The following is a 24,605-nucleotide window of genomic DNA, read 5'->3' on the forward strand; positions in this document are numbered from 1 at the left end:
TAACCATATCCTCTCTGTCGTTGATTTGCACCCGGGGCAGTTTGTATGAAGCATATATTGATTGTGCCCCACACCGCATCAGGTGGGTTTGTTCTTAGCGTGAGCAGGGTCTGAGCGCTGTGGTGGTGGCACAATATGTGCCTTTGATGCTGTAGGCAATGGCGGTGCTGGAGTTCAAAAGGCAACAGAAGAGAGTTGATTTCACTGACAGCAGCGTCCTGTGTGTCTTATTCCAGAGGAGCTGCTGCACACCCACATCGCCCACTGGTGGTCTCCTGATGGCGAAAGGCTGGCGTTCCTCAGCATCAATGACAGCACTGTCCCCAATATGATCATTCCGCAGTACACCGGCAGCCTGTACCCGCTGGGAAAGCAGTTCCCATATCCCAAGGTAACGGGAAACATTCCTCCCATAATGCATTGTGGCATGCATTTTACAGCAGCATTTGTGGGGGGTAAATAATGTCTGTGACCCTCTTAGAAATGTCTTATTGTCTGTGTCAGGCTGGACAAACCAACCCCACTGTAAAGCTATTTGTGGCGAATCTTTATGGACCAACACACACCCTGGAGCTGATGGCGCCAGACAGCCTGCGCACCAGGTACTGACCCCCAGTGCATGTGCGCCATCCGTCACCTGGCCTCTATAGAGATTAATGGACACACATGTTATGGGGGGTTATACATATTCGCATGTTATACTGGGGGACCAGCAAGTCAAACAATGTGGCATAATACACAAGGTGAATACGCAATAACATGGGACAGATACCGACCCGGGGTATATAATACAGGGAAGATACCGGACCTGAGGTATATAGTACAGGCTGATAGAGGACCTGGGGTTTAAAATACAGGACCAGGGGTATATAATACAGGACCAGGGGTATATAATTCAGGGAAGATACCGGACCTGAGGTATATAGTACAGGCTGATAGAGGTCCTGGGTCCTGGTCGTCACAGTGGGCTGGGTATATACTACGTGGGCTGTGTTATATACTGCATGGGCTGTGTTATATACTACGTGAGCAGTGTTATATACTGCGTGGGCTGTTTTATATACTGCGTGGGCTGTGTTATATACTGCGTGGGCTGTGCTATATACTGCTTGGCTGCTATATACTGCGTGGGCATTGTTAGGCCGGTTTCACATTTGCGGTTGTGTCCGCAGCATTTCTTACGCAATTATCCGCATGCGTTGTGTATTCCTATATTTAACATTAGGGACGCACGTGTCTGCGATCGGTTGCGTTTTGCCGCGTTTGACGACACATGCGTCGTTTCGTCGTCTGCGGTTTGGCACGGTAAACGCTACATGTAGTAATTTTAGACACTGATTAGCCACCCCCACATACAAACTGATAAAGGGAGGGAGTGGACATTTGCAGATCACAACACAGCAGACTGGGAACAAGTGCAGACACAGCAGACCAGACACAGGAAGGAATCTACACTCTGAGCAATGTGAGTATATCCTAGCCAATGTCTTTATTTTCTATTTTCTGTCTCTACATGTCCTAATTTCTGCCATTTCTTTCTTTCTGCATGCATCAGAATGTCATCTTCTTCTGATGAGGAGCAACGTCCTGGGCCTTCTGAAGTATAACATGTCAGTGAGGTGAGTACTCACCTCCTCAGATTGGTAAGTATTCACTGTCACATCTACACATATGACAATTTTTTTTTCTTTTTTTTGAGCACTTCTTCCATTGCGGCAGAGGCTGAGCAGGAGCAGCGGGGTCACGGTCGGATGGCTAGGCGGCAGCATGTACGTTTACGTGGCTGACTGTTTATTGTATCCTCACTTTACTATTCTTGAATCTTCATTTCTTTACTTTCCTCTTTCTTTCCCTTTTTCTTCTGGACTCCTATTTTTTCTTGACTTTCAATATTCATGCCTTTTCTCTGCCTCTGTTTTCTTTGTTTTCCTTATGTTAATGTCTCCTACATTAATGTCTTTATTTACTTTTTAGGTTCCAGAACAGGATGAGGACCTCATTGAGAATGACCTCATCTTCCTGGTCCATGAGCGAGTCCCGTTGTGGGACACCCGGGTTCCGCAGCACACGGACAATGTGATGATCCGGCGCCTATGGAATGATGTGGCCAAAGTGATGTGGGATGGCTGGGACAACGCCTCGACTCGGGTCCGAAATGCATTTTATAAGTATTGCAATGCAGTGTGATGCAGCAGAGACCTTGGCCGTGCTCACACAACTGTGTGTGATGACACAAACTCTCAGGAGTTTCTCTCATCACACACAGTTGTGTGAGCACGGCCAAAAGTCCATTGTCTGACCATTCTTTTCTTTTTTGTTTTTTCAACAGTGCTCAAAGTCAAAACACGCTGGCGTTCAATGAAGGACCACTTCAACAAGGACCTTCGTCAAGAGAGCCGGGTTCCCAGTGGTTCTGGAGCAAGGATTAGAAAATATAAATACCACCGCATTCTGGCATTTTTGAGACCAGTCCTTGCCCAGAGAACGTAAGTATTTTTTTGGTGTATTAGGGTGTGTTGTATTGCCTTAATCTGTATGTTTCTATTCCACATGAGTTGGCGTTTTGTAAATGTTTTGTATTAATTTTCTTTTTCCTTTTTTCACAGCACATACAGCACGACTGTCGGCCCAGGTTCTGGAGCGGTCCTTCATCCGACAAGCCACGGACCTGTCCCAGCCATCCAGCAGTGCAGCAGCAAGTGGGCCTTCCACACTAACTAGAGACCAGGAAGCTGGTCCATCAGGTCTCCCCCTTTCCCAGTCCTCTGCCTCCGCCCCTTTTTTTGGGGGCTCTTCCCGGCAGTGGCAGAGGGCCTCGGACAGGTCACTCATGCTCGAGTTTTTGCACTTGAGCTCGGTTTTTCACGATGGACTCAAGGCGATGGTTGACCGCCTGGATACTGCCATTAGCCATATGAATACACGTATCCAGGAGGTCACCAAAAGCCTTGACCAAGTGAAAGCCGACCTCTGGAGGCCAGCACATTATTTTTTTTAATCAAATTGAACAGGGCATGTTGGAACACCTTACTCCTGATCTCCAGCTGAGTGTCATGCAGGCCTGCAATGCTGCTTACGTGCACGCTATGCAACAGAGTCGGTATTTTCAGCAGACAGTGGCAGCATATCCACCTGTGCCAACACTGTCACGCTTGACCGCAATGCCGAGCTCTGCTGCATACCACTGCACGGCCACCTCCATTCCAAGCACTGCCGGACACCACTACAGCACCACCACCATGCCAAGTGCTGTTGGACAGCTCACCGCCACCACCATGACAACTGCTGCTCCTGCTTGGACCTCCTCCAGTGCCACCACCATGCAGCAGCAGCACCCAGATCAGGACAGGTTGGCCACAATCACCAGGTCCCAGCTGCGGCACAGCAGCACCTGGATCCTGGCATGCTTTTCAGCACCAGCATGTAGCAGCAGCACCCGGACCCTGGAATGGCCTTCACCACCACCAGGATGCAGCAGCAGCACCCGGATCCTGGCATGCTTTTCAGCACCAGCATGTAGCAGCAGCACCCGGACCCTGGAATGGCCTTCACCACCACCAGGATGCAGCAGCAGCACCCGGATCCTGGCATGCTTTTCAGCACCAGCATGTAGCAGCAGCACCCGGACCCTGGAATGGCCTTCACCACCACCAGGATGCAGCAGCAGCACCCGGATCCTGGCATGCTTTTCAGCACCAGCATGTAGCAGCAGCACCCGGACCCTGGAATGGCTTTCACCACCACCAGGATGCAGCAGCAGCACCCGGATCCTGGCATGCTTTTCAGCACCAGCATGTAGCAGCAGCACCCGGACCCTGGAATGGCCTTCACCACCACCAGGATGCAGCAGCAGCACCCGGATCCTGGCATGCTTTTCAGCACCAGCATGTAGCAGCAGCACCCGGACCCTGGAATGGCCTTCACCACCACCAGGATGCAGCAGCAGCACCCGGATCCTGGCATGCTTTTCAGCACCAGCATGTAGCAGCAGCACCCGGACCCTGGAATGGCTTTCACCACCACCAGGATGCAGCAGCAGCACCCGGATCCTGGCATGCTTTTCAGCACCAGCATGTAGCAGCAGCACCCGGACCCTGGAATGGCCTTCACCACCACCAGGATGCAGCAGCAGCACCCGGATCCTGGCATGCTTTTCAGCACCAGCATGTAGCAGCAGCACCCGGACCCTGGAATGGCTTTCACCACCACCAGGATGCAGCAGCAGCACCCGGATCCTGGCATGCTTTTCAGCACCAGCATGTAGCAGCAGCACCCGGACCCTGGAATGGCCTTCACCACCACCAGGATGCAGCAGCAGCACCCGGATCCTGGCATGCTTTTCAGCACCAGCATGCAGCAGCAGCACCCGGACCCTGGAATGGCTTTCACCACCACCAGGATGCAGCAGCAGCACCCGGACCCTGGCATGGCCTTCCCCACCACCACAACCATGCAGTGGCACACGGACTCTGACAGATCAGCCACCACGACCAGGCCGCAACAAATGACCCCACCGAGGCTCCCCAGACCACAGCGCCGATCCCAAAATGGGAAACAAAATAAAAAACAAAGGACGATCTCAATTCCTCCCCCCTCACCTCCCAATGTGTCTGTAATGTCAGGTTTGTCTCACCCTTCCAGTGTGTCTCACCCTTCCAGTGTGTCTCATCCTTCTCATGCGTCGAGCCCCATCCCCGATCTGCCAGACCCCAGTAATTTAATTGTCCCTTCTCCTGCCACCCCTGCGTCGTCCACAGTTAGTCAGGCTTCACAGCTACATACCCCCCGTTTCCAGCACTCTACCCCAAGCAGGCGCAGTTAATTTTTTTTTTGGGTGTAAAAATAAATAATGTTTTTTGCCCCCCAAAATGTTTGGTTAATTGTGTATTTCGCCGCCGGCAACACACACCATGCGCCATATAAAACACTACGCCGCACACTTTATTTTTTGGCCACATCACAGCTCCAGTAGTTAGCAAGTACAACACTGCAACTTTGTGTGTCTTTGGTATAGAGATATGAGGTGGCCAAAAAAATTTATACTTGTATTTTCTCCATAATCTCTTCCTTCTGCTTACTCTGTGACTAGTGTTGCAGACTGAAGAGAAAATGGCGGCAATACAATGCAGAACTATACTCAACAGGTCAGGTGTCCAAAAACTCATTAGTTATGACATCTGACCTGTTGAGTAGAGAACTGCCTTGTATAACCTCCATTTTCTCCTATGTGTGTGTACACAAAGTGAAGGGACGATGGCTGTCATACAAGGCATATCTATGCTCACCTGGACATGTGTCAGAAATAGTGAATTCATGAGGCTGTTATATGTGCATCATGAATTAATTATTTTTCACACCTGACTTGATGAGTGTAGATCTGTTTTGTATTAAACAGCCATCGTCTCTTCAGTCTGCATCCAATAGATACTGCAGAACAGAATCAGGACGCAATGATGTCAACAACCTTACCACTAACAACCTAAGTGGTTTGTAGAGGAAGAGGAAATACATAGGAGACACGGTCAAGATAACAAAAAAAAAAGTTTATTAGCAACAAATATTAGTAACATTTAAAACATAACTGGTACAGACCCAAACCCAACAGGAAATTTTACACAATATTGTCCTGCCATGCCACACGTCCAATATCAGAATCAAAAAAGTTAGCAAATTGGTCCCGCATGTGGCCAACTTCAGCAGTTGACCGCAGCGGGTGATCTGGCAATGGGTTTGCAACTGGTTCATCCAGATCAATGTTGGGTCGCTCTTAGCCATTATATAATTGTGCATAACCACACAGGCTTTGACCACCTCTTCGACTGTCTCCATTTTTAGATTTATGGCTGTTGCAAGAATGCGCCATTTTGAGACAATAATCCCAAAGGTACACTCTACTGTTCTTCGGGCCCTGGTCAGTCTGTAGTTAAAGATTCTTTTAGTTTGGTTCAAGTCCCGACTGGAATATGGCTTCAGTAGGTTTTCACACATCTGAAAGGCCTCATCCCCAACCATAACAAATGGCATTGGTGGACCTTGAGTGTTGGGGAGCGGTCGTGGCCGTGGAAAATTAAAATTTTTGCCATACACACGGCGGCCCATATCCGAGTTCTTGAAAGTTTGGGAATTGTTAACACGGCCAAAAGCTCCAATGTCCACAGCGATGAAGTGACAGTCCGCATCTGCTATTGCCATGAGCACAACAGAAAAATATTTTTTGTAGTTGAAGTACTCCGATCCAGTTCTGGCGGGTTTGATAATGCGGATGTGCTTTCCATCCACCGCTCCCAAACAGTTGGGGAAATTACACACACCCCAGAATTTCTCTGCAATTCCCATCCACATGTCCGTGGTGGGTAGGGGTATAAACTCATCCCGGAGAACATTCCACAAAGCCCGGCAGGTGTCCGCAACTATTCCAGACAGGGTGGAAATTCCAAGCCGGTATTGGAAGTGGAGGGATGATAAGCTCTCTCCGGTTGCCTGAAATCTGTATTACAATAAATAAAAAATAAATTACAATCAATTCTATTTATGGTGTTGTTCTGCTGAAGACATAAAGGAAAATACAAAGAATACATGTCAGACCAACCAAAGTTAAGACTGGCATTTGTTTAGAATTGTTACGTACCTTAATGTAACCAGCAGACGTTCCTCTGGTGGAATCGCTCTACGAAGCTGGGTGTCCTGTCTCCGAATGGCTCCTTGGACACGACCAAGCAAATCCCTGAAAGAGTCTTGCGACATCCTGGTATATTCCGGGAATTTGTCCGGGTTGGCATTAAGCTCGCCATATAGCATGTGATAGGCTCCACGGCTCTCACGGAGTTCGATAATGGGGTGTCGCCAAAAACGCCTACGCCGTCTCCGTCTTTCACGGTTTCGGTGTTGCTCCCAAGCAGATGCACAGGCAAGAAACAGCTTGATGCTTAAATCCAGGTTGAAATAAAAGCTCTCCATGCAAAGATCCATCATGACACAGGATACAGTAGCTGTCATGTCGGATGCTGTTCAGACCAGGTCGTTCGACAGACAGCGGTAATTCCGCTTTTGACCACTAATTGCTCATTGGCGTCGGCTAGATTTTATCTAGCTGTTCCGGGGTTAATTTACCTGATCCTCGGATTGGAAGCTGGGCCATGCCCATTGCCTTTAAATAGTTCTTCTGATCATTGGGCGTCGCCGATTATAGCTTCTGTCTTGTGCATTGTTATCTCGGTCTGGAGTGGAGAGCTGGTTGTTGGAGATTCGTTGCTGGTGGTGTATTTTCCTTAGTCTTATTTACTCCTTCCTATATTTGTATTTATTTTGCCCTGCACATTTATAGTGTATTCCTGAGTGACTGCGGCGTGGTGTATATTTTCCTTTATCCTTGTCTGTGCTAACTGTGGGTATTGGTGTATTACCTCTTCACTGGGTGGTGGGCGGAGGTTTCAGCCTAGGGTTGAAACAGGAGACAGGGTGAGGTTCGAGGCCTGGACATGCACACCATCAGTGTAAACTCCAGGTAGAGGGTCAGTCAGGATTTCCCTAGTCTGAGGGAAATTGCAGGGGCCCGGGTTATTAGCTCTTGCTCACCTAGTCTCCCCGTGGCATTATAATCGGCCCAGCAACAAAAAAAAAAAAAAAAAAAAGGGGTTTCTTTTTTTTTCTTTTGTCATGGATCCCATGACTTCCATAACCCGCCAGTTGGAGGCGCTGTCCCTACAGGTCACTGAGTTGAGGGGGGCACTTCAGCAACAGGGACTAGCAGTATCTAATGTGCAAGCTGGAGCGACAGGAAGAGTTACTGAGCCTAAATTCCCTTTGCCTGAAAAATTTGCTGGGGAACGCAGTAAATTTGTTTCTTTTCGTGAAGCTTGCAAACTATATTTCCGTATGTGCCCGATCTCCTCGGGTAATGAGGCTCAGCGTGTGGGCCTGGTGTTGTCATTGTTAAGCGGGGATCCCCAAGCATGGGCGTTTTCTTTGCCATCTGATTCTGCTGCATTTGACTCTGTGGAGAGTTTTTTTTTCCTCTCTTGGAAAAATCTACGATGAACCTGACAGAATGGCTCTAGCAGAATCTAAGATACGCACTATTCGCCAGGGGGAGCGAGTTGCAGAGGATTACTGTTCTGAATTTCGTCGCTGGGCGATCGATACACAATGGAATGATCCAGCATTGCGGAGTCAGTTTATTCATGGGGTTTCTGGAAGGGTTAAAAAAGCCCTTCTGATGTACGAGACTCCTGCTTCTCTAGATTCCGCTATGAGTCTGGTTGTCCGCATTGATCGCCGTTTGCGTCAGGGGGAGCATGAGACACCGCTTATGGGAGAGGGTTTAGGTTCACGTGAGGTTGCTGCAGGTGAGCCCACGGAGCCTATGCAAATCGCAGGGGTGTCACATGTGAAGCGTCGAGCCCCTGAGCTCAGGAAGCAGGGAGCCTGTTTTTACTGTGGTAAAACTGGTCATTTTATTAACATCTGTCCTCTGCTGTCTAAGAAAAACGCAACGGCGGAAAACTTCTAAGCTCAGAGGGTGTGGAGGAGACCAATCTGAGCTTATGTATATCCTCCATGGTGGTTTCTCAATGCATGCTCCCTGCTAAGGTTTTTATCGCTGGCAGTGAGCTGCCAATTACTGCTTTTGTGGATAGTGGTTCAGCCACAAATCTCATTGATGAGGAGTTTGCGCGCACAACAGGTTTTAGGATTGAAAAACTGCCTCATCCTATCCGCGTGGTCACCATCAATGCTGCTCCTCTCTCAGGAGGAGATTACTGAATTTGTGGCTGAGGTGAAACTCCACATTGGGGTTCTACATTCCGAGCGGGTTACATGTAAGGTGCTCAGGAATCTTCCTGCTCAGGTGGTTTTGGGTTTTCCTTGGTTGTCCATGCACAACCCGGTAATTGACTGGAAAACTCAGGACATAATTCAGTGGAGCGAGTTCTGCCAGGAGAATTGCCTGGCCACATGTGTGGCTGCTGTGACTTCAAGCGTTCCGGAGTCACTTCTGGATTTTGTGGATGTGTTCTCTGAAAAGGGTTGTTCAGAGTTGCCACCACATCGTCCCTATGACTGTTCTATCAGGTTTAAACCAGGGGCCAAGTTGCCTAAAGCAAGGATGTTTAATGTTGTGAGTTCTGTTTGTGGGGTCCCTCTGGTGGCTACTGGTGGTACTGGTTGACTTCTGTCTTCTATCTCCAGTGCACCTGTTCCCATCAGGAAATGGGAGTTTCCTATATAGTCTGGCTTCTCACTCATTTACTTGCCGGCTATCAATGTTACCAGAGCTCCTCTGTTACTTGCTACCTGCTCCAAGTCTGCTGAGTCAGATAAGTTTGATCATTTGTACCTTTTGTCCAGCGTGCATTTATATGAATCTTGCTGCTGGAAGCTCTAGTGAACTGAAATGACCACTCCGGTGTCATGAGTTGATACCGGAGTTTAAAGTCATTTCAGGATGGTATTTTGTAGGGTTTTGAGTTGACCGCGAAGTCCACTTTTGTATTTTCTGCTATCTAGTTAGTGGGCCTCTCTTTGCTGAACCTGTATTCATACTGCGTATGTGTTTTCTTCTTAACTAACCGTCATTATATGTTGGGGGCTACTATTACTTTGGGGGTTTTCTCTGGAGGCAAGCCAGGTCTGTGTTTCCTCTATTAGGGGTAGCTAGATCTCCGGCTGGTGCGAGACGTCTAGGGATAAAACGCAGGTACGTTCCCCGGCCACTGGTAGTTGTGCGTTAGGTTCAGCATCGCGGTCAGCTTAGATTCCATCTTCCTAGAGCTAGTCCTGTTTTTGCCCATGTCCCTGCCATTGGGAATCATGACAGTTTAACATCTCCGGTCCGGAGAGACAAACGTTAAAAGATTATATTGCTGAAAGCTTGAGCAAAGGGCACATCAGGCCGTCATCCTCGCCGGTGGCAGCAGGGTTCTTCTTCGTGAAGAAGAAAGATGGTGGATTACGCCCGTGTTTGGATTTCTGGGAGTTGAACCAGATTACGGTTCGTGATCCATACCCGATGCCACTGATGCCAGATTTGTTCAACCAGGTGGCGGGTGCTAAGTGGTTTACCAAGCTTGACCTCAGGGGGGAGCACAACCTCATAAGAGTCTGTCAAGGTGATGAGTGGAAGACGGCTTTTAATACCCCTGAGGGTCATTTTGAAAATTTGGTGATGCCTTTTGGGTTGACTAACGCACCTGCAGTGTTCCAACATTTCATCAATGATGTGTTCTCGCATGTTTTGGGGAAATTCGTTATCGTGTACCTAGATGACATCCTCATATATTCTTGCGACCGTGATGCTCATTTAAATCATGGCAGGCAGGTGTTACAGCTTCTCAGAGAGAATAAGCTGTATGCTAAACTTGAGAAATGTGTATTTTCTGTTCAAGAGTTGCCTTTCTTGGGTTATACAGGTCCTTCTCAAAAAATTAGCATATAGTGTTAAATTTCATTATTTACCATAATGTAATGATTACAATTAAACTTTCATATACTATAGATTCATTATCCACCAACTGAAATTTGTCAGGTTTTTTATTGTTTTAATACTGATGATTTTGGCATACAACTCCTGATAACCCAAAAAACCTGTCTCAATAAATTAGCATATTTCACCCGACCAATCAAATAAAAGTGTTTTTTAATACCAAACAAAAAAACCATCAAATAATAATGTTCAGTTATGCACTCAATACTTGGTCGGGAATCCTTTGGCAGAAATGACTGTTTCAATGCGGCGTGGCATGGAGGCAATCAGCCTGTGACCCTGCTGAGATGTTATGGAGGCCCAGGATGCTTCAATAGCGGCCTTAAGCTCATCCAGAGTGTTGGGTCTTGCGTCTCTCAACTTTCTCTTCACAATATCCCACAGATTCTCTATGGGGTTCAGGTCAGGAGAGTTGGCAGGCCAATTGAGCACAGTAATACCATGGTCAGTAAACCATTTACCAGTGGTTTTGGCACTGTGAGCAGGTGCCAGGTCGTGCTGAAAAATGAAATCTTCATCTCCATAAAGCATTTCAGCCGATGGAAGCATGAAGTGCTCCAAAATCTCCTGATAGCTAGCTGTATTGACCCTGCCCTTGATGAAACACAGTGGACCAACACCAGCAGCTGACATGGCACCCCACACCATCACTGACTGTGGGTACTTGACACTGGACTTCAGGCATTTTGGCATTTCCTTCTCCCCAGTCTTCCTCCAGACTCTGGCACCTTGATTTCCGAATGACATGCAAAATTTGCTTTCATCAGAAAAAAGTACTTGGGACCACTTAGCAACAGTCCAGTGCTGCTTCTCTGTAGCCCAGGTCAGGCGCTTCTGCCGCTGTTTATGGTTCAAAAGTGGCTTTACCTGGGGAATGCGGCACCTGTAGCCCATTTCCTGCACACGCCTGTGCTCGGTGGCTCTGGATGTTTCCACACCAGACTCAGTCCACTGCTTCCTCAGGGTCCGGTCACCTCTTCTCGTTGTACAGCATTTTCTGCCACATTGTTTCCTTCCAACAGACTTACCATTGAGGTGCCTTGATACAGCACTCTGGGAACAGCCTATTTGTTGAGAAATTTCTTTCTGGGTCTTACCCTCTTGCTTGAGGGTGTCAATGATGGCCTTCTTGACATCTGTCAGGTCGCTAGTCTTACCCATGATGGGGGTTTTGAGTAATGAACCAGGCAGGGAGTTTTTAAAAGCCTCAGGTATCTTTTGCATGTGTTTAGAGTTAATTAGTTGATTCAGAAGATTAGGGTAATAGGTCATTTAGAGAACCTTTTCTTGATATGCTAATTTATTGAGACAGGTTTTTTGGGTTATCAGGAGTTGTATGCCAAAATCATCAGTATTAAAACAATAAAAGACCTGACAAATTTCAGTTGGTGGATAATGAATCTATAATATATGAAAGTTTAATTGTAATCATTACATTATGGTAAATAATGAAATTTAACACTATATGCTAATTTTTTGAGAAGGACCTGTATTGTGTCTGCTTCTGGTTTTAAAATGGACGCCACTAAGGTGCAAGCGGTGTTGCATTGGGAACGGCCGGATAACCTGAAAGCACTTCAGGGGTTCCTTGGGTTTTCTAACTACTATAGGAAATTTATCAAGGATTTTTCCATCATTGCTAAACCGCTAACTGACATGACTAAAAAGGGTACCAATTTCTCCGTTTGGCCTGAGGCTGCTGTGCGCGCATTTGAATTTCTTAAGAACAGTTTTGTTTCAGCCCCCATTCTTGTGCAGCCAGACGTATCAAAACCCTTTGTTGTGGAAGTCGATGCGTCTGAGGTTGGTGTGGGGGCGGTACTATCTCAAGGCTCATCTTTGAGTGGTTTGCGTCCGTGCGCCTATTTCTCCAAGAAACTGTCGTCCGCCGAACGTAACTACGATATCGGCAACAGGGAGTTGTTGGCAATCAAGTTGGCCTTTGAGGAATGGCGTCACTTCTTGGAGGGGTCGGTACATCAGGTTACTGTTTTTACCGATCATAAGAATCTGCTGTATTTGGAGTCAGCCAAGCGTCTGTCCCCCAGGCAGGCTCGCTGGGCATTGTTTTTCACGCGGTTCAATTTTGTTGTCACTTACAGACCGAGGTCTAAAAACACTAAGGCGGAAGCTCTGTCCAGGTGTTTTTCCCGGGGGGTGAACCTCGGGAAGATCCAGTACCCATCCTCCAAAAGGGTGTTGTGGTTTCGACTCTCACTACCGAGGTTGAGGCTGAGATTGCCGAGGCTCAGGAGGAGGTACCATCTGAGCTTCCCATCAACAAATCTTTTGTACCGCTTCATCTCCGCTTAAAGGTTTTGGCGGAGCATCATGATGCTGTCCTGGCTGGCCACCCAGGGGTTAGAGGTACCTTGGAGTTGGTGTCACGTCGGTTTTGGTGGCCCAAGATCCGACAGGACGTGGTCTCATACGTGTCAGCTTGTACCACGTGCGCTAGGGCTAAGACGCCCCGTTCCCGTCCTGTTGGCACACTACTTCCTCTTGAAGTACCTAGTAAGCCATGGACGGAAATCTCCATGGATTTCATCACTGATTTGCCCTCATCAGCTGGGAACAGGGTCATCTTGGTGATTGTTGATCGGTTTTCTAAAATGTCGCACTTTGTGTCTTTGCCTTCGTTGCCTAAGACTCTGGCTCAGGTATTTGTGCAGGAGGTGGTCAGACTTCATGGGGTTCCGTCTGACATCGTGTCTGATAGGGGGTCTCAGTTTGTGGCAAAATTTTGGAAAGCATTTTGCTCACGGCTGGGGATCAAGTTGTCTCATTCTTCGGCATTCCATCCTCAGTCAAATGGTCAGACTGAGCGTATGAACCAAAATTTGGAACAGTACCTACGCTGCTTTGTCTCTGATAACCAGGAGGAGTGGTCTACCTTTCTTCCTTTGGCTGAGTTTGCCATCAATAATCACTGCCAGGAGTCGTTTGGGGAGTCTCCGTTTTTTTGTGTTTACGGGCTACATCCTCAATTTTGTACCTTGAGTCAGAGGGGCTCTTCCGGCGTTCCGGAGGAGGATCAGTTAGGAGCACAATTGTCATCAGTCTGGAGGAGAGTTAAACAGCGCCTGTTGAGTGTGGGTGCTAGGTACAAACGTGTGGCTGACAGTAGGCGTGTGCCAGATCCGGACCTGAGTGTGGATGACTGGGTGTGGTTATCCACAAAAAACATAAGACTCAAAATACCGTCCCTTAAATTGGGTCCACGGTTTATTGGTCCATTTAGGGTCACCGCCGTCATTAACCCAGTAGCGTACCGATTGGAGCTCCCTACGGTGTATAAGATACACAACGTGTTCCACAGGTCTCTTCTAAAGAAGGTGGTGGGTTCTGTGGACGCGGCGCCTATGCCACCTCCAGTCTTGTTGAATGGTAATTTGGAGTTTGAAGTCTCCAAGGTGGTTGACTCTCGTGTAGTGCGTCGCACTTTACAGTACTTGGTACACTGGCGTGGTTATGGGCCTGAGGAGAGGTCCTGGGTACCAGCCTCGGATATTCATGCGGATCGGCTGGTCAGGTTTTTTCATCGTCGCCATCCAGACAAGCCAGGTCCTATAAGCCGTGAGGGCCCTGGGGTCCCTCGTAGAAGGCGGGGTACTGTCATGTCGGACGCTGTTCAGACCAGGTCGTTTGACAGACAGCGGTAATTGCGCTTTTGACCACTATGCGCTCATTGGCGTCGGCTAGATTTTATCTAGCTGTTCCGGGGTTAATTTACCTGATCTTTGGATTGGAAGCTGGGCCATGCCCATTGCCTTTAAATAGTTCTCCTGATCATTGGGCGTCGCCGATTATAGCTTCTGTCTTGTGCGTTGTTATCTCGGTCTGGAGTGGAGAGCTGGTTGTTGGAGATTCGTTGCTGGTGGTGTATTTTCCTTAGTCTTATTTACTCCTTCCTATATTTGTATTTATTTTGCCCTGCACATTTATAGTGTATTCCTGAGTGACTGCGGCGTGGTGTATATTCTCTTTTATCCTTCTCTGTGCTAACTGTGGGTATTGGTGTATTACCACTTCACTGGGTGGTGGGCGGAGGTTTCAGCCTAGGGTTGAAACAGGAGACAGGGTGAGGTTCAAGGCCTGGACATGCACACCATCAGTGTAAACTCCAGGTAGACGGTCAGTCAGGTTTTCCCTAGTCTGAGGGAAATTGCAGGGGCCTGGGTTATTAGCTCTCGCTCACCTAGTCTCCCCGTGACAGTAGCACACTGTTAAGATTTCAGTAGCCCTAGGGTCTATATATAGAGATTCCATAATACACTCACTCTGTATTCCCATTGGCGATGTCTGGTTATCTAGATTTTTCTCCTGTAAAATTTTCCACCATGCGCACCAAAAATGCAAACGCAGGAAAAAACGCATAGAAAAGCGTGAAAACGCAGCATTTTATAAACCGCATGTGTTCCCGCATGCATCTAAAAAACGCTGCATTTGTACGTGTTTCTATGCATTTTTCCTGCACTTGCGGTTGCGGATTAAACGCTGCGGAGTCGAACGCAAATGTGAAACTAGCCTTATATACTGCGTGGGCTATGTTATATACTACTTGGGCTGTGTGTATATACTACGTGGGCAGTGTTATATGCTGGAGGGCTGTGTTATATACTGCATGGGCTGTGCTATATATTTCGTGGGCTGTGTTATATACTACATGGCTGTGCTATATACTACGTGAGCTGTGTTATATACTACGTGGCTGCTATATACTACGTGGCTCCTATATACTATGTGGCTGTGCTATATACTACGTGGCTGTCTGTGTTACGTGGGCTGTGCTATATACTATGTGGCTGCTATATACTACGTGGGCTGTGCTATATACTACGCAGGTGTACTATATCCTACGCCCTGAACACCCAACATCCTGCCCCCCGAACCCTCGACATCCAGCACCCCGAACCCACGACATCCTGCGACCAATCACCAACAGGCACAGTCCGGCCACGAATTGGCGCGGGATTTGAACCACGCTTCGCTGATTGGTCGCAGCCGGCTGGCCGATCAGCGATATTGGTGCGAAATTTAACCCCCACTCATAGCGCGATGTACATACATACATACATACATACATACATATTCTAGAAGACTCGATGCGTTAGAATCGGGCCACTATCTAGTTTTCCTATATTGAGGTAGTGCATTTAACGAATGGCTTGGGCGAGCTACAAGGCGTAATATCCTGACCTGGTCTTCAGCCACGCCAGACTTTTTTTTTTTCTTCAGGTCACTGTGAACAAATCCACTCTTAAGGCAAACATTAGCAAACAGTTTCTTTAACAGCTCTTTGTAAAACCAGTAGAAAGCACCTAAAGAGGTGCCAACTATTTGCAAGAAAGTTCTGATCATGCTTAGTTCATGATTCTGCAGTTCTTTAAACTGGACCAACAAAAAAATATCTCAACAGGGTTAACTTAACTCTCTTCAGTCATATTCAAACTTGCAAGCAAAAACTCTCTATCTCCTTTGCCAGGGTAGCTCTAGATGGCTGCTACTCCCTGACTGGGAAAAGCTTTCTGCAAATGTCACAACAGATGACTCAAATGGTTTTAGTCCAGTATCTGGGGCTGGGCTTTGGCCTGCATATTCCTTTCTTCATATGCTGCTTGTCGGGCCAGGGATTGCTGTCTCTTTCACCTCCCGCCGTCTGCAATGCTCCCGCCAGGTTGTTGAGGGGATCTCCCCTTACAATGCAATCATGTCCCCCCACAGGTCCCTCTGCGAACACCACGGGTTCCTGATAGCTAGCCTGGGGCTCACAGGTTGTGATTAGTGGAGCTGCCAACTGATCTGAGCTACCATCTCCCCGGTCTTGGTATAGCCGACGATCTACTCCTCCAGGCTGCGGGACTGGCTGCCAAGGAACCCTCCGCGTACCGTGACATCTCACTGTGGGACCAACAACCCTGGTCGGGTGTGTACAGCGGTGGTGGTAACTCGGCCCTAGCCGTTGGGCCCTCCGCCGCCGGGGTCAGGGTCATGCCCCTTACCTTCTCTTCTGGAGTGCCGGATCTTCTTTTCTGCTCCGGGCCAGATAAGGTTACTGGCGGTCGTCCGGTAAGGCTCCCGATGAAGGTTTCCTTCCACCCAGCCACAGCCTCCAGCTGCATCCGCACGAGCTGCCGGGTAAGTTCTTCTACTTCCCTCCACAGGAAGTCAGGATCCAGCTTCGGTGACGGGTACAGCTCTTGCAAACTCCGGCTGGGGGAGTCCTCCTGCTTCACCCCATGCTCCGGTGCTCGCTCACCTCCCTCCGCCATGTGGCTTTCTGGCACTACCTCCTTGGTCTCGTTTCCCGCGGTTTCATTCCACCATGCCTGTCTTTGGGGCACTTCTTTCTCTTCTTCCCGACATCCCAGATTAGGAGGCGGACCTCTCTTGATTGGCATACTTCTCTCAATTCGTAGTACTGATGAGGGGCGGCCATGGTTTTTGCGTTGTTCCTCCAGGTGCCACCCACGACAACACGCCCTTTTCCTCCTGCACGCCACATGGTGCTGTAATGGCGGCAGTTTTGGCGGCAATTTACAGTTCACAATCTCTCAATAAAGCACAGTCTCTTAGGCGCACATGACCCGATTTTTCGGATTGGTCTATCCTGTTCATGATGCCAAAATGGAATGCCCGCGAGTGCCGTGGGGTACTCGGTACCGGGTCCGGTACTTAAAGGGATGTGTCATGGCAGTGGCGACCCGGTCCATGGCCCTGGGCGCCCATATAAACTGGGTTTGAATAAAGTTTGTGTTCGTGACGCCACCTGTGGTATTCAGTCAGAGGGGACCGACGCTGCTTAAAGGGGTCCTCTGGGGTGATGTTATGGCAGCTAAGATAGTATAACTTCCCACAGGTGAAGTTGGGTCCCCAGGGCTCCCGGTGTGTAGATGAAGATGGTGGATGGTGCAGTAAGAAACAGAGGACACAGGTTTTCAGTCTCTTTACCTGGTTTACTGAAGACCTCAGGCAGCCACAGTCCAAGGCACCAGATCACAGGTACATGCAGAGTCCGGCCAGCTTGGAAGCGAGTTCAGAGTCCCCTCTACCAGGTGGAGTTAGAAGCCTTCCTACTAGCACCGTGGTGTAGTCCATTGCTGCCTGTGGCTTCTGTCATGGTCCTCACTATTCTCTCTGTCCTCTTTAAAGGTGGGACACTAACCCGTATGACAGGTGGCTCAAGCATTTTTACAGGGTCTCTATCACGAACCGGGCTCTATGCGCTACTGTGTCTCCATGTGATAGGGTGGACAGGTGACGTGTAGTCCAGCTGTCCTGCCGGTTTCTGCTGTGAGTCTTGGAGTCCCTCACAACCTCGGTCTTCCGGCTACCGGTGTCTGCGCTCTACAGGGAGATAGCTCAATCGCAGCTATTCTCCCCAGTTCTCACTCTCCTGTGCTTCACTTCTCCTACACGCTCTCTACAATCCGTTCCGCTTTCTCTTTCTCCCTTTTCCAGGAGCTGCAGCACCCTCATGGCTGCACGGCTCCTCTGCTTTCCTCTCTGCCTCAGACTGCTCCAGTCTGCTGTCTGGCACTTACTGACTCACTTTCCTTCCAGACCAGAATATATATAGGGTAACCACCCACAAGTTGGATCAGAGCTCCCCCTTCTGGCCTGGAGTGTGAACATGTCGTATGCTTGTGTGTACCTGATAGAGAAGATCCTCCCTCACTTCCAAGCGTGACATCACTCTCCCCATGAGGAAAGCAATGCCACTGTGACAACCAGGAGCCTGGGGTGTCAGATTCAGGACCTAGGTATATAATACAGGCAGATATGTCTTGTATTTAACCAGGACCGGGGGCAGGACCGGGGGTATATAATACAGGATCAGGGTATATAATGCACGATCAGGGTATATTATATGGCTAAATACAGGACCCAAGGTATTTAATTAGGACCGAGCGTATATAATACAGGATTGGGGTATATAATGCAGGCAGATACATGATCAAAGGTATTTAATCAGGACCGGGGATACATAATACAGGATCTGAGATATATAATACAGGATCGGTGTATATAATACATGATCGGGGTATATAATACAGGACCGGGGTATATAAAAGAGGACTTGGGGTATATATAATATAGGCAGATACAGAAACAGGAATAAATAATACAGACAGATATAGAACTGGGGGTTTATAATACAGGGTAGTAAAAGAGCTGTACTATACCCAAATCTTTACAAATCTTTACTCTCCCTTATGCCTCCATGTCATTCTATATCTCTTTCTCTCTTAGTCTTCACTACTCTTTTTCAATCCACTGTCTCTTTGCCCCCCCTTCTTTTTACTTTTATTCCCTATAGTCTTCCCGCATCATTCTCCATTTTGTCTTTCCTCTCATTTTCATCTCCCCATCATCTTCACCTCATCTCTTCGTTTCCAGCTCTCCTCTTCAGCCTTACTTCCACATCATATTCCTCCCTTACCACAATCCTCTTCTTTGGTCAGCAGCCTCAAACACCATGCACCCCCCCCCCCCCACATTCTTCACTGTCCTCTTCCTCTTACATGTCTTCCTCCCGCCTCTTCTGTGTCTCTCTATCCTACTTTTCAGTTTCTCCAACCACCTCCTTTTCTTCCACCCATTTTTCTTTGTCCCACTTCTTCCTTTTTATTTTCCCCTTTTTTTTCCCTCTTGGTCTTCCTTCCTGTCTTTGAGTGTCTCCCTTCTCCTCTTATTCTCCCCTTACTCCTTCTCTTCTTGATCTCCTGCCCACCTGCCTTCTTTCGTATCTGTGCCCCACCTTCTCTTTATTGTCTTCCCCTCACCTCCTCTTCATCTCTACATCTTCTCTACTTTGTCCTTTTAAAGGATATTCCTCCTGGCAAAATCTTTGTCCCCTCTACTAGAAGGAAGAAAATTCTGTCCTGTGGGCATGAGTTCAATTGTGCTGGTCATATGAGCATACGTAAGTCCACCAAGCTGAATGCTCACTGCTTTTGTTGGCCCTCGATGATCAAAGATGTCCAAGACTTTGTAGAAAAATGTTTAGAATTGAGAGTCTTCAGTGGTTGATACCTTTTAATGGCTAACTGAAAAGATGGTAACAAATTGCAAGCTTTTGAGACTACACAGGTGCAATTTGTTACCATCTTTTCAGTTAGCCATTAAAAGGTATCAACCACTGAGGACTCTCAATTCTAAATATTTTTCTATCTACTGGCTAACACGGTACCAAGATATATATCTTTTCTGTATCAAGACTTTGTAACCACTTGTTCACATTGCGCCAGAAACAAGTCTTCCAGGGGTAAGCCTGCTGGTCTCCTCCAACTTCTACTGGTTCCTGCCGCTCCCCAGCAACTTATCACTAGGGATTTCATCACAGATTAACTGCCCCTCTGAGGGTTGCAACATCATCTGGGTTGTGTTGTATCAGTTCTCTTAAATGGCTCTTTTTATACCTCTGGCTGGTCTTCCCTCTGCTCCTAAGCTCGCCACGCAGTTCTTCCAGCACATATTTGGTCTCCCTCTCCACATAATCTCTGATCGTGGAGTCCAGTTTTTTTTATAAGTTTTGGAGAGCCTTGTGTAAATTGTTGAATGTCCAGCTGGACTTCTCTGCTTACCAACCGCAGACCAATGGGCAAGTGGAACAGGTAAATCAGATTCTCGAGGGCACCCTTGACCACTTGAGCTCTGCCCATCAGGATGACTGGGTGCAACTAGACCCCTGGGTGGAATTTTCCGACAATAACAACGTCTTCTGGATCATCTCCGTTGTTTGCAGTCTGCTCCCAGCATCCTCAAGTACCCTCTCTTATATCTGCTTACAGAATAGGGACCGGTGCCCGGTCAGAAGCCATCAGTATGAATATCTAAGCAGAGCACCACATGAAGACCCTCCCCTTAGGCCCACCCCGAATCACAAGCATATCATTAACTGAAAATAAAGATTAAACAACAACCACAAGATAGATTTCATCACCAGGTATCATTTTAATCAGTATAATGGCACCGACCTGACACTGTCTGCAGTTATTGTGCACAATCCTGCAGACAGGTTCCGTTTAAGCAATTAAATCTGGTGACCTACAGACTTCAGCTCCCTGTGAGTCTACGGATCCCCAATTCCTTCAACGTCTCTCTCCTCAAACCGGTGGTTCTTAACCGTTTCTCCAAACTCTTTACTCTGACCTCTATGTCTGTGCCAGAGGCAAAGGACATCTTGGATTCCAAGAAGGTGCGGGGGAGGACCTTTTATCTCGTTGATTTAAAGAGTTTCAGCCCTCTAGAGAGGTCTTGGGAGCCTTCCGACAACATCTATACCCCTGCGATTCTTGAGCAGTTTCCCCATCGGACTAATCTAAAGAAGACGTGGCGTAAGCGGGTGTACTGACATAGCGATTATCCGTGTGCATTCTCAGTGCCGCCCCACTCACCATGGTCACCTTGTGGTGTCTCCTCGCATTAGGTCGGTACCCTGAGGTTCGTTTCCTACTGTTCTCCTTTACACTGCTAGTTAGCATGGTGGTTCCATCTAGCCTTAGGGGAGTGTGGCCGGTCTCTGCAGGAATTTAACCTTGCTGTGTCCTGCAGAGATCTGTCTCCTTGTCTTCTCCCATGCGAGCAGGCTCTATATAAGGCAGCTCCTTCCAGCACCTCTTGCACAAACATTGGTTCCTATCCTGTTTGTTCACGTGTATGCTTTCTTCTGTATTCCACTTCCTGTTGGTGACCCAGCTAGTTCTCCCATCCTGCCTGACCTCTCCACCCTTGACCTCGGTTACTCCTACTGATCTTCTGCTGCTTGCCCAGACCTCGTGCCACCTGACCACATTTACTCTATGCCCTTTTGTGCCGGAAGATTGCCCTAGAGTGGTACCTGGTGACTACCTGCAGTCAAGCCTAACCTCACCACCAGAGGCCCTAGTGAAAATCAGGTGAGTCGCCCTACTAGGGCCTGGGGTACTCAGCACCGTGTCCAGTCTTAATTAAGGGGGTGGTCACGGTGGCAGCAACCCGGTCCATGCACTGGGCAATCAAGTTAAGGGGAAAGGTCTTTAAAGCATATTTTGGAATAAAGTTTATTTCCATCTGTGGTTCTCGGTCAGAGGGACCGACGCTGCTAAAAGGGGTCCTCTGGGGTGATGTTGTTGCAGCAAGATGGTGACTCTTCCCACAGGTGAAGCGGGGTCCCCAGGGCTCCCAAGGTACCATATATACTTGAGTATAAGCCGACCCGAGTATAAGCCGACCCCCCTAATTTTGCCACAAAAAACTGGGAAAACTTATTGACTCGAGTATAAGCCTAGGGTGGAAAATGCAGCAGCTACCGGTGAATTTCAGAAATAAAAATAGATGCTCCATACCGTTCATTATGGCCCCATAGCTGTGCCATATAGTGCTCTGCACCGTTCATTATTGCCCCATAGCTGTGCCATATAGTGCTCTGCACCGTTCATTATTGCCCCATAGCTGTGCCATATAGTGCTCTGCACCGTTCATTATTGCCCCATAGCTGTGCCATATAGTGCTCTGCACCGTTCATTATTGCCCCATAGCTGTACCATAGAAAGCTGTGCCATGTAGTGCTCTGCACCATTCATTATTGCCCCATAGCTGTGCCATATAGTGCTCTGCACTGTTCATTATTGCCCCATAGATGTACCATAGAAAGCTGTGCCCCATCTATACTGCTGCTGCTGCAATAAAAAAAAAAATGACATACTCACCTCTCTTGCTTGCAGCTCCTCAGCGTCCCGTCCCGGCATCTCTCTGCACTGACTGATCAGGCAGAGGGCGGCGCACACACTATATGCGTCATCGCGCCCTCTGACCTGCACAGTCAGTGCGGAGAGACGCCGGGAAGATGGAGCGGCGCCCGGCGTGTGGAACGCGGACAGGTGAATATGTAATACTTACCTGCTCCCGGCGTCACGCTCCTTCCCCCGGACAGCTGGTCTTCGGTGCCGCAGCCTCTTCCTCTATCAGCGGTCACCGTTACCGCTCATTAGAGAAATGAATATGCGGCTCCACCCCTATGGGAGTGGAGTCCATATTCATTTCTCTAATGAGCAGTAACGGTGACCGCTGAACAGGGGAAGAGCTGCGGCACCGAAGACCGTGGGACGGTTAGGGGGAGCACCAGGAGCCCCGGAAGTAGGTAAGTATGCCTCAGCGACCTCTCCCCCTCACCCGCCGACCCTTCCGCCGACCGTGACTCGAGTATAAGCCGAGAGGGGCGCTTTCAGCCCCAAAATTTGGGCTGAAAATCTCAGCTTATACTCGAGTATATACGGTATATGGCAAGGATGGTGGGTTGCCGGTAAACAACGGATGACACAGAGTTGCACTCTTTACCTGGTTTACTGATGGTAGCGGGCCTCAGTCCAGGATACGGGCAACAGGTGCAGAAGGAGTCCAGGCAACCTGAAAACAAGCAGTAATCCCCTTGGCAGGTCAGGTTGGGAGCCTTCCACTATGCGCTGGTTTTCTGGTCCCTTGCTACCTTTAGTTTGCTGGCAAGGTACCCCTTCCTCTCTCCTGTCCTGGGACAGTACCTGCACGGTAGGCAGCTTGAGCTGTTCTCTTGGGGGTCTCTGACACGGTGACTCCAGGCTCTATCTGCTGCTGTACCTCAGGTATGGTATGGGCAATTAACATACAGTCCTATGCCCTCCGGTACTACTGTGGACCTTGCAGTTATCCACAATCTCGGGCTCCCGGTGCCCGGTTTCTGCTCTCTGGCTCACAGGAAGCCCAGTCACAGCCTCCTTAAGCTCCTAATCTCTCCTCTGCTCCTTCCCTGTCTCTTGTCCCTCACAGACTGACTAACTCCTCCTCCAGACCAGGATGGATATTAGGGAGGCTCCCCTAAAACAGGGTTTTGAGCTCCCCCTTCTGGCCTGGAGTTAGAAGGTGTTGTGTGTAAGGCTTACATGCCAAAGGGATCCCACTTGTCTCCATGCATGGCACTACCCTCCCTGAGAGGAAGGCAGCATCACTGTGGTACCCAAACTCCTGGGGTGCCACACTGGCAGTCACTTATTTAAATCCCTCCAGGGTCCACACCCACCAGCGTTACACTTTGTGACCCCCTTATCTCTTCTTTGACTCCCCCTTACCTTTTCTTTGTCTCCTTCTCACCTCCTTTTTGTCTCCCCCCTTTGTTACCCTTTTCCTCCTCTGTCCCTCCTATCCTCTTTCACTTTCTTCCTCTTCCTCCTTCAGGGATTATTACATCACAATGGTGAAGTGGATCAGTAACACCCGGGCCGTGGTCAGATGGCTGAACCGAATGCAGAACATCTCCATCCTCACTGTCTGTGAAACAACCACCGGGGCCTGCAGCAAAGTAAGAGGTTGCATCACCCATATCTCCCATAGGTGTCTAGCGACTCCACAATTCTGCAGCTCTTGAGCCTCCCAGACCCTCTCAGGTTGTGTTATTGGGAGTTCCGAACTCATAATTACTCACATTCATTGCAACAATTTTTCTGTTACAGAAATATGAAATTGTCTCTGAAGTATGGCTGGCAAGACAGGTAAAGATTGCCAGGACTGTAGATGCCGGGCGCCCGAGCAAAGGACGTCTAGTTTGCCAATTGTCCAGAAATTCCAGCACAGTCCATAAAAAGAGAGCGCTTTCTTGCACCGTTCGTTAAAAAACAATTAAGGCATCTGATTTTTTTGAGGGTGAAGGAACTTCTACAGATTATCCTGACTGTGATTATCATGATTTTACTATTTTCAGTGACGTCAGCCGATGTCTCATATATTGGATTACTGGGCTATGGATACGGATCACTGATAATCAGAAGGATTTATTCTGGTTTTCCAATGTGTCCGTAAAAAATATTTTTTGTCCGTGTTTTTTGGATAAGCTATCCAGAAAAAATAAAAAGTCAAGTTGGCAACATTAAGGATGCAGAGGTGGGAGGGCTTGGCACGAAACGCAGAGGGAGGGCGATACATAAGGTGCTGAGGTGAGAGGGTGGGTCACATGACAATTAGGTGGGAAGGCAGGACACAAGACACAAAGGCAGGAGGGCGAGGCACAGGAGCCAGGAAGACATCACCGTAGACAGAAGGGCGGGGTATAGGGTACAGAGATGGGAAGGCAGGGTATAGGGTGCCGGCTCAGAAAGGCAGGGCACAGGAG

General features: G+C 48.5%; 1 protein-coding gene across 8 annotated transcripts in view; it reads left to right on the forward strand.

Annotated features, from left to right (window-relative positions):
- DPP10 (dipeptidyl peptidase like 10) overlaps positions 1-24,605 on the forward strand; it is a 652,879-nt gene that overhangs the window by 342,376 nt on the left and 285,898 nt on the right. For all 8 annotated transcript variants that reach the window (XR_013217894.1, XM_077273449.1, XM_077273443.1 and 5 more), the window contains 4 exons: positions 237-391; positions 505-602; positions 23,675-23,798; positions 23,950-23,988. Coding sequence is in view for 7 of the 8 variants with exons in the window: in XM_077273449.1 (XP_077129564.1) it covers positions 237-391; positions 505-602; positions 23,675-23,798; positions 23,950-23,988 (416 nt within the window). In the remaining variant the exon portion in view is untranslated. The remainder of the gene's footprint in view (positions 1-236; positions 392-504; positions 603-23,674; positions 23,799-23,949; positions 23,989-24,605) is intronic.

The sequence above is a fragment of the Ranitomeya variabilis genome, chromosome 7, assembly GCF_051348905.1.
Source record: "Ranitomeya variabilis isolate aRanVar5 chromosome 7, aRanVar5.hap1, whole genome shotgun sequence".
In the NCBI taxonomy this organism is placed as follows: Eukaryota; Metazoa; Chordata; class Amphibia; order Anura; family Dendrobatidae; genus Ranitomeya; species Ranitomeya variabilis.